The sequence below is a fragment of the Myotis davidii genome, unplaced genomic scaffold (assembly GCF_000327345.1).
Source record: "Myotis davidii unplaced genomic scaffold, ASM32734v1 scaffold1115, whole genome shotgun sequence".
NCBI lineage: Eukaryota > Metazoa > Chordata > Mammalia > Chiroptera > Vespertilionidae > Myotis > Myotis davidii.
The window spans coordinates 1,563,749-1,573,841 of record NW_006287910.1 but is presented as its reverse complement, the minus strand read 5'-3'; the positions used below and the strand labels follow the sequence as shown (position 1 = coordinate 1,573,841).

Sequence of the window (10,093 nt, the reverse complement as noted above, 5' to 3'; positions counted from 1 at the left end):
GGAGTCCCAGCAACCGCTGCAAACCTGGGAGAGAAAGCTGCACTCGCTCTCACCGAAGCCAGACAGTCCCGCTTCTCCCGTTTGAGTCTGTGCCCCTAAAGACTCGCCCGGATCTGGAGCTCAGAGTCTGCGACTCCCTCCCGATTGAAAACGCCAACCGCGCCCTCCGCCGCCAGCCCGCTTGCTCCGTGCACTCCGCACCTCAGAATTTGACTTCAGCACTGCGCCTCCTCTGAGTGTCCGTATGCGTTACTCTTTCCTCCTAGTTGTAGGACTTCCACTCAGCCAGCGTTCCTGTGGGTCTGGGTGATGTCCGTTCTGTCTTTTAGTTTCACTTTTGAAGTGGTTGTTCGAGGCAGCAAACTCCGGCGTTAACCTATGCCGCCATCTTGGTTCTCCTCCCTATTCCTACTATTCCCTATTTTTTTAAAAAACCAACATATAACCACATTTATATTTAAAAACAAATTCTGGCCCTGGCTGGTGTGGCTCAATGTTTGGAGTGAGGTCCCATGTACTGAAGGGTCTCAGGTTTGATTCCCGGTCAGGGTACGTACCCAGGTTTCAGGTTTGATCCCCAGTCAGAATGCATGGGTGAGGCAACCGATTTATGTTTCTCACCCTTCTCCCTTCCTCTCTCTAGAATCAATGAAAAATATATCCTTAGGTGAGGATTTAAAACAAAACTTTGATCATTGCCACAAGTGAAAAATTACCGATTAGTGACCCTTGGACAATATAGATGATTGTTTTATATATATATATGGAGAAAGAGAGAGAGAGAGAGAGAGCGCTTTAAACCCACGCTGTTTATTACAAAGAAAAGCTAGCAATTGTTAGTGCTAGAGACGGAATGTTTGTGTGTCCCCAGAATGCCTATGTGATGGCACTAGGAGTCGGGCCTTTGAGAGATGATTAGCTTCATGAAGGTGAATGGGATTAGTGCTCTCATGGAGGAGGCCTCAGCGAGCTCCCAGCCCCTCTGCCACGTGAGGACATGGGAAGAGATGGCCCTCTATGAACCAGGAATGCACAAGGAAGTGGGTCCTCACCAGATACCAAATCTGCCGGTGTCTTGATCCTGGACTTGCCAGTCGCCAGAGGTGTGAACAATAAGTGTGTATTGTTTCAAAGCCACCCAATCTATCCTGTTATAGCAGCCCGAACGGACTAAGACAGGTATTCAAGACGAGCTAGGTAACTTTCTCACTGGTGTACTAAGGGCTGGAAGAGAAATGAAAACTTTCTTTCCTTAATATTCTTCAGCACCGTGTCTGCAATCACCTCACATAAATGGAACCCTGCATGATGGGAAGCCCTGACTTAGAGTGACCAGGTTGCCTACCGCTAATGAGGCCCTCAGCAGCTCAAAGGAGGCGGCAGCAAGGACAACAGAGACAATACATGACAACTCTAGAGTTGACTGCCAGGGTTCAAATCCCAGCTCTGCCTCTCAGCTGTGACCCCGGGTGAGTCACCTAGGCTCTTAGGCCTCGGTTTCCAGCATTTAAGACAATACTTTTACAGGCTCCTGTGAGGAAGGCAGGTGTTAACACAAAGTCCTCTGCACGGGGACCAGCACACACTGGGGAGCCGCACACACCCACCAGCGTCCTCATTTAGGGAGCCAGCCTCACCTGCCCTGTCTGAGCCTTGTCGGCCTCCATCATCTTCCAGGTGTCCTCCTTGGCCCCGGCCTTCTGCAGCTCGGCAGTGCTGCCGTGGTGCCGGCTGGCGTCCCCGCTGTAGGAGGAGGAGTTGCTGAGCTGTCTGGGGGAAGCAAGGCACGTGGTGTCAGCCAATGCAAGCCTTGGGCAGGGACGGCAGTCCCAACAAAGTACTGACCCAGTTCAAGCTTCAGATTTTACAGATGAACCCAGAGAGGGTAGGGGCCCCATGAAAGAAGCGTTCCTTACGCAGGCATTCTGCAAACAGCATTTTCTTGCCACCAGTGGTCATCAGCTTTTGAAGACCATCACAGATCATCACAGATCAGGTGACCCAGGCCTCTTTCCCCCTTGATTTTTGGGGAATGACACTGTGTGTGTGTGTGTGTGTGTGTGTGCGCGCGCACACACACACATGTACATGAGAACACAGGCACACCCCCTCTCTCAGCCACGGCTCAGACCCATACGGGCAAAGGTGATGGAGTAAAACCCACCCTGGTCACCGACTCTCCTGCCTTCTTGGTTTGCCTGCCTCAATGAACCAAGCACCGGGGCTGGAGGTGCAGGGAGCAGGGAGCTGAGGTGGCCTCCAGCCCACGGTCAGTTAGGAAATGAGCAAGTGAGTCTTGCCAACAGCTGCAGGAAACAGATTGGTCCCAGCTGAGCCTTCAGATAAGACCCCATCCTGGCCGACACCTCAGCGACAGCCTGTGAGAGACACTAGGCAGAGGAACTAGCTGAGCCACATCCGGACCCCCCAAGACACAGAAACCATGAGCTGACAAACCACGAAGTGTGTGGTAATGTGCTATGTAGCAACAGAAAATGAATGCCCCAGTGCCCTGCATGTTTCTGCTCAGTCTGCCCAGGCTCTCTCCGGTCTGCATACCACCATCACCTGCCCCTGTTCCCAGGACCACCTGTAGGCACACCCCCTCTCGGCAGCTTCAGCCACTGTGACTAGTGATGCCGTCCGCCCTCCTGAACCTGGCAGCACCCTCAGGCCCCCTGTGTGACTCTGGGAGTGGCTCTAAGCTTTACACACATATGTCCAGCGCCCCACCTCAACAGGTGCACCGACAAAGAAGGAAATCCTCCCACCTGTCCATGAGATAGAAACCGGAGTCCAGGAGGGTGCTGTGCCCAGGGTTCTGAGGGCAGAGCTGCTCATGCCAATCTCCTTCCAGCCCCATTTCTGTGAAATGCCCCACCCCCACCCCCAGAAGAAGCAGGTCCCGGCAGCCCCACTCGTCCAGGAATGACTGAGGGCTGGGGGCACAGGGCCCTGTCCCCGGTGCTTCACAGGCACAGTATCAGGTAAGCCTTACTACAACCCCATGTAGCAAGTACACTGCAGACCCCATGTGACAGCTGAGGAAACTGAGGCACAGAGCGGTTAAGCAACAAAGTCCATGGAATGAGTCTCCTCCAAATACCCAATGATCTCACCAAATGCAACCTCCTTTAAAGCAGCAAAGTGTAGAAGTTAGGGGCAGGGGCTCAGAGGCTGGACTTGGGCTCAAATCCTAGCTCAGCTTCTCTCTAGCTGTATAACCTGTGGGGAGCTCTCAGTTTGCTCATCTGTAAAATGGGAAGACAGTAACAACCTCCAGGTTCAATGGACTGTTCAATAGTGCCCTGCTGCACGGAGCTTGGCTAATGGGGCCAGGATGTGAGGAACCAGCAGAGGGGGGGTTCCTAATAGCACTGTGTCTGGGTCCTAATGGCGCATCAGACACAGCAGTTACTATTACTGTGACTAATTTTAATTGAATGCTGGTTCTTAACGCCTCAACCCTCCAGGCCCCTCAGAGCAAACTGAGCAAAAATCCACACCATGTAGGGAGCTTGGGTGTCAGAAGTGCAGACTGATGGTTAAATCACAAGGCCTGTGTGGATCGTGCCACCTGGGGGAACAGTGCCAGGCTCCCCCTTCAGGCCTCTGTGCTCAGGAAAATGAGGTTCCCGGAGGATTTGGGGGGAGAGGGGGAGGCAGAAAGCCTCCACTTGCACGACCCTGGAGAGCTGAAGGCCTTTTTTGGTAGGTGGAGCCAAGCCACTGGCACCCTGTACCTCCCCTCTCCCCACAGGCCGGGCAGAAATGCGGTGCCTCCCTCTCTGCGCTTACCTCTGCGGTTGCTTCCTTGCAGCATCCATCACCACCATGCCATTCTCCATCTGCTTTGTTTCTTTCCCTGGACCGCTCATGCCTGCTAATCCTGGCAGAAGACAGAGAAGGGGGAATCATGGTTTCAAGAGCTAATGCCACGAGCAAAGATGAGGAAAACCTGTCGCTTGGGAGGGAGATGGCAGAAAAACCTAGCCTCCAGGGAGCTCAAAAAGCAAGGCCTGCCTGTGGGGCCACCAACAGGCTCCTAAGGGCGTGGGCACAGGAGCGAACTATTAGTTCCCTCGGGGCAGAGGTGATGCTTTGCAAGGGCCCCATTAGCTGAGGGTGCTGGGCCTGAGCAGGTGCCCTGTGCCAGCAGCAATGGGTACAACCCAGTTCAGCTGACAGTGCCCTGCTGCATGGAGCTTGGCCAATGGGGCCAGGATGTGAGGGAAGAGGGTGTTGAGAGAGGCACCAGCCAATCAGGTCTCAGGGGCACCTTGTCGTGCCGGGAGTTAACCCTTTGGCTGCCTAATCACGAGGTGGTCCAGCAGGTCTGGGGTAGGGGGTACCTGGGGCGGTGGCTTCCCCAACTGTAAGGAAGTATTTTAATACCTGACACGGCCACCATGGACACCAGCCGGATGTCCACCCAATCCCAGGAGGTACCCACCCATCACTCTAATCGCTGTAACCTTGACAGTGACGCTAACATTTAACAATGAGGTGGCGGCGGCTGCGCTGTGCTGAAATACATTGTCTCCTTTAACCCTCCCAACTACTCAGCGAGACACTGATCACCCCAACTCCGCTGTGATGTCCTCCCTCTCATGCTGGGGGAGAGAGACAAGCACGATGGTAGGGCCCTACAGGGATGACCCCAGAGGAGGAGGGGAGGGGTGCAGGAGAGAAGTCACAACAGGGGATCAATACGCAGCCAGGGTGACCCTGGGACATGCTGATGAGACATGCGCAGAAGCAGGATCCAGAAAGGCCGGCTCTGGGGTGACAGCCACGGGAAGACAAGGAAGACAAAGCTTGGGGTGAGGGGGAGTTCCATGCCGATTCTCAATCCTGGCTCTGAACCCACTCCGGGGTGCCCAGGGCAGGGGCCCGCACTGACTGTGCAGGGAGACGCGGTCCCTCCTGTGCCGGGTCAGAGCACAGCCAGGCGGGGAGTGCTCTCTCACTCCCTGGCTGTGTGTCCCGGGGAAGTGAACTCTCAGCCTCACCTACCACAGCTGTACGTGGGAGGAAGGACAGCTCATACCCGCACAAGCAGGAAGGTGATGAGCTGAGCGTGGCGCCACTGTGTGCTCGTCACCTGCACTTTAAACGTGCTCTACAGAGTCCAGCACCCAGCCAGGACTGAGAATCGCTGCTTCAAACATTTTCTTTGCTGTTAGTGCCTTTGTTTTTAATTAAAAAAAGAAACTAAACTAACAAACAGGAAGCGTGGTCACAGGCAGGACGTCCGTGCGGCCGTGTGCAGCCAGTGCACCTGTGCCTGCACAGCATGGGGCCCAGGCCGGCCTTGGTCGTCTGCCTCTGGGCAGGGGCGGGGATGCTGAAACACCTCATTCCTGGGGTGCGGGGGAGTTCTATGCTGAGACACCAGTCCTGTGGGCCGGTGCTTCAGAGAGCCTGGCTGTGCTACCTGGCTGCCCGGGCCGCCCTCCGCCCTCCGTAAGCCGCAACCTCCTCTTCCCCTCCTGCTCCTCACTCAGCACCAGCCCCAAGACGAGGCGGGAGCCCCCACCGTGGCCTCCGTGTGGCTGCCTCCCCTTCTCAGCCCAATTAGCCCACAGGCTGATACGCCCGCCCACTGGGGCGGCTGGAGAATTCTCCTCTGCCCGGGGAGGGACTGAGCGTCTATGAAGGGCACTGTGAACGTGTGTGGGCCCAGCGTCCCATCTGCCTTCTCCCAGGGGATTAGCCCCCCCGCCTTCCTGGGGTCTTGTTGGGCTCATCCATCAGGGTGCCCCTGGCGTCCTCAGCCAAGGAGGGGAGGCTGCCTAAGGCCAGCCCATCAGAACCCCTCTCCCAGGACCCTGAACCATCACTGGCCCCCCAAGGACCAAAGAAAGACCCACTGATTGTCCCAAAGAAATCTCGTCCCTAGCATTCCCATCTCCTGCGTCCGGTTTTCCGGCTTGCCTTTGGTTTCTGGGCTACCTGGGGTCCTTCCAGTTGTGAAGTGGCTGGCCCTGTCTGACCTGCAGCCACACACCGCTGGTCATAGAAGGCAGGAGGTATGGGTCTGCTCCAGCGGCCAGTCAGGCCTTTACATCTCCAGAGGGAGGGCAGCCTTGCTGGCTGAAATTCACTAGAGGACATCCCTCCGCTGGGCACCCACAGCCACCTGCACCTCTTTGTCAGTGACTTAGCTCATCACTGCACTGTGATGGCCTCCAAGGGCTTGACCCAGCCCAGAAGGTATGAGCGGCATAATAATTAAATAATCAGCCCTAATCAAACTGCTGACATTCATGGTCCATCTACCGTGTGCCAGGCATGTCACAACCAGGATCTCCTGCAAGGTGTGCTGGTCACTCACGGTCCCCTAACGGTCTCCCAGCCAACGAGCGGGAGAGCTGGAGGTTCTAACTGTATCCCCAGGTGCCCGCCGGAAAGCCTGGAACAGAGTAGGTGCCCAGTTACTGTTTGCCGGGTGAACAAGGGAAGGGGTGGGAGAGCAGCCGCTCCAGGCCCCGCGCAGGCATGCAGCAGCAGGGCAAGGCCGTCCACAGCCTCGTGCTGCATGCACAGGCAACTCTACCCGACGCCACTGACCTTCCTCCTCCTCGTCCACCACTTTGCTGCCTGGGAATTCACAAGATCCAAGAAAGTGTTAAGAACCGAGGCAAAACACCCTCCCTAAGCCCCCATTTAAATGCCCAGAGGGAATGGATGGATGGATGGATGTGTTCCCTTAAGGGTGAGGGGCAAGGATGGCTGAGGGACCTGCTGCATTTGTGCCTCAGTTTCCCTGCTCCACATGTTGGGGGTGGGGGGAGGAGGCACGGAGCGATCCCTGACAAGCACACTGCACGAGGCCAACCCCTTTCTCTAAAAGCTATAACTGTGAGAGTTTAAACATAAAAAGGGCAGACAACCTTCCGTCTTCACAGCTGTTTCATGGCAGCAGAGGGAAGAAAAGTATTACAGCGGGCAGGGCAGGGCAGGCCTGGCAGCCAGGAGGCAGCAGAGGCCGCAGCTCCAGCTCACAACCTTTAGTTCCGAGAGGACTCAAGAACCTCCCTCTGAGTCCTAGTCGGTTTGGCTCAGAGGATAGAGCATTGGCCTGTGGACTGAAGGGTCCCGGGTTCGATTCCAGTCAAGGGCACAGGCCTGGGTTACAGGCTCGATCCCCCGTAGGGGGCGTGCAGGAGGCAGCCAATAAGTGTTTCTCTCTCATCATTGATGTTTCTATCTCTTTCTCCCTCTCCCTCCCTGAAATCAATATATATTAAAAAACAACAACAACAAAAAACCTTCCTCTGAGCCAGCTGCACATGGAGCTGAGAAGTGGGGAAGAGAAGGTAACTTGGCTCAGGAATCATCTCGGACCCTCCTAGGCTAGGATGGGGGCCCTTCTTGGGGTTCTCACAGCCTCCCATGCTTGCCTCCAACACCATGATGTCCTTGATTACTTAGTGTGTCTCCCCATCAAACTGTGGGCTGCACTGGGTGTACCCACTGCTCTATCCCAGCACCGGAATATCCAATGGCGTGTAAGCTTATACAGGAGGTGCCCTGCACAATTCAAGGGGCACCATGCCACACAGTGGCTCAAGTGCCAGGCAAGGCACAGGCACGCTGTGCAACTGGATGAGTGGGTGACAGATGAGCAAGTGAATGGCTATCCTTCCAGTGCCAGAAGGGCACCACGTCGGCCACAGTGGTGCCATCGCAGAGCCCGGACCCCCAGAGCCGGCTTCTAAACCAGCCCTGAGAGAAATGGTAAAATCAGCTCATCTTGCTTTCAAATCTGGGCTATTTATGCAGCTCAGTTAATGTCCAAAGCCCCGAGACCTATACGGACTTACAGAGGGCATGACCTCAGCCATCAAGGGGAAGTTCATTCACTCACTTAGCACATTTATTGAGTGTCTACTATGTGACAGTCATTGTTCCCCATCCAGAGGGAACCAAAAAGTCCTCATGGAGCTTAAATGCTAAGGGGCAGAGAGAGACAATAAACAAATGAGCAGATTCAGAATTTACTACAAAGAAAATACCACAACAAAGAAAATAAGACAAAGCAAGGTAGGGGGAAAACCAAAGGTGCCATGAAATAGGGATTCTGATTTGGTTTTGTTTTTAAGCGAAGACAAGAAATGTCATTCAGTGACTGCTCCTTGAGTGTGCCTAAGCACCAGGCTGCCCGGCGGCGTCCCTGCCCTTGAACCACTGGTGCCTGCCTGGGCTGTGCGCTCAGCCAGCTGCTGGCCCTCAGGGCGGCACCTCTCAGGCTCACTGTTTATCCCAGCAACACTGCCTTTACTCAAGAAGGTTCTGGAACTCCGCTTGGGCAAGGGCCAGCGGGCCAGCCTCCCTCAAGGGAAGGATCCCAGTCGCTGCTCTACAATCAACACCTCACTTTTGACCAAAAAGGGAAGTGACTGGTGCATCCCTGAACCAACCCCTCCAGGGGCCCTGAAGGTCCTTCACACTCCGGAGAGGAAGAAACAGGCCCTGAGGGCAGCAGGGAGGAATGTGCTCAGACTCTCCAGCGGCCTTTACGATAGATTTTTGTAATAGGGGGAGGCGCTTATGATCTGATGTAAAAGAAAAAACACGTAAGAAGAAGAGGCAGGAGAACTGATGAAAAGAGAGCCGGTGGGAAAGAGGCCCAGGCCAGCACAGCCCCGCCCTCTCGGGTGGAGGGAGAGTGGGAGGAGGAGGCTCTTTGCGTTTCTGCAGTTTGCTATTGCTACAATCAGCCCATAGTGATTTTATAATCAGTACAAAGAAAAGCAGCAAACATTTGCGATAGGGAAAAAAGGAACTTCCAACAAGGTTCGGAAAAGTGGACACGTTGTTGGAATCAAGGTCTTTCTCCCAAGAAAACCAGGGGAGGGCCTGGGCGGCCTGTCCTCAGAGCAGAGTGGGTTTCTCACCGCCCGTGGGCCGGGTGATGCTCTGTCGCCAGTGGGCGGAGGAGGTGTGCTGTGCACTGCAGGGTGTTTAACAGCATCTCTGGTCTCTGCCCACTATATCCTGGAAGTACCCACCCCCCAATCCCGGTTGTGACAACCAGACGCGTCTGCGGACATTGCCAAGTTTCCCTGAAAGGCACCAATGTTCCCTGGTGAAAACCACTGCTCTGGTTTTAGGTTCCTAATAAAGGAACCAGAGCAAATAAAGATGTTCTTCACCTTCCAGGTAGAAAGGTTTTGAGCCAATTTGTAAATCTCTTTGCCACCAAAAAAAAAAAGTATCCTAGAAATCAGCATAATGAACTTCCCTGGGGAGGAACATCTCCCCGCCCCAAGCCTGGCTCCTGTTACACCTCCCCCTTCCCTATCCCAAAGAGAAAGAACCCCCAAACCACATCCCCTTCCCTCACCCCCCAGCCTGGGCGTTCTAAAAAAGACCCGGTTAAGCCAACCAGGGGGAAAGTTTCCCTTTAGGTGGAGCCAAGAATGTGGTTCAAACAAATCCAAGGTCACTGGCGCTTGGAGCTGGCTAAGCCAGACTAGACCCTTATCGCTGGGCCTTCCAGGGAGGGAGAAAGAAAGGGGGGCCGCCCAGTTTGATTTCAGACACAGGGACAGAGGACTTCTGTGTCCCACCTGGCAGGAGGCTGGGTGGCTGAATTGGGGAAGTGAGCCCACAGTGGTGCTAGGGTGGTGGATAGTAGCTGACGAGAGAGAGAGAGAGAGAGAGAGAGAGAGAGAGAGAGAGAGAGAGAGAGAGGGAGAGAGAGGAGAGGAAAAAAGAAATTGGCAGCATTCCATGTTCTGCAGAAACTGCTTTGGATATGCCTGCAGCTGGGGAGGAATGGGAAAAGTGCCATCTGTGGCCAACAGAGTGTAAGGAAGTTCCCTGCTCAGCCGGATAGAAAGTGGAGAGGGACCTTATTCTGGGGAAAAACTCAGTTTAACCAACGTGTGTTGCTTTGGAAAGCACAGGGGTTATTTTTGCCTAACTGTAGCCACCAAGCAGCTTGGTGAAACAATGTGGTCTCGAAGTAGCCCCCACCCATCATGTAACTTTGGCTTGACTCGGGCTCAGAGGTAGGAGACTTTGCAGCAAGAAGAAAACAGGCTAGACTTAAGGCAGAACTTTCCAACCACAGGAGCATGAA

The 10,093-nt window shown here is 54.6% G+C and overlaps 1 protein-coding gene across 1 annotated transcript in view; it reads right to left on the bottom strand.

The window, feature by feature from the left end:
* ABCC1 (ATP binding cassette subfamily C member 1) overlaps nucleotides 1-10,093 on the bottom strand; it is a 108,010-nt gene that overhangs the window by 19,563 nt on the left and 78,354 nt on the right. The window contains exons 20-22 of the mRNA XM_015561295.1: nucleotides 6,574-6,603; nucleotides 3,799-3,889; nucleotides 1,638-1,770 (exon numbers count right to left, since the gene is read on the bottom strand). Of these exons, the coding sequence (XP_015416781.1) occupies nucleotides 1,638-1,770; nucleotides 3,799-3,889; nucleotides 6,574-6,603 (254 nt within the window). The remainder of the gene's footprint in view (nucleotides 1-1,637; nucleotides 1,771-3,798; nucleotides 3,890-6,573; nucleotides 6,604-10,093) is intronic.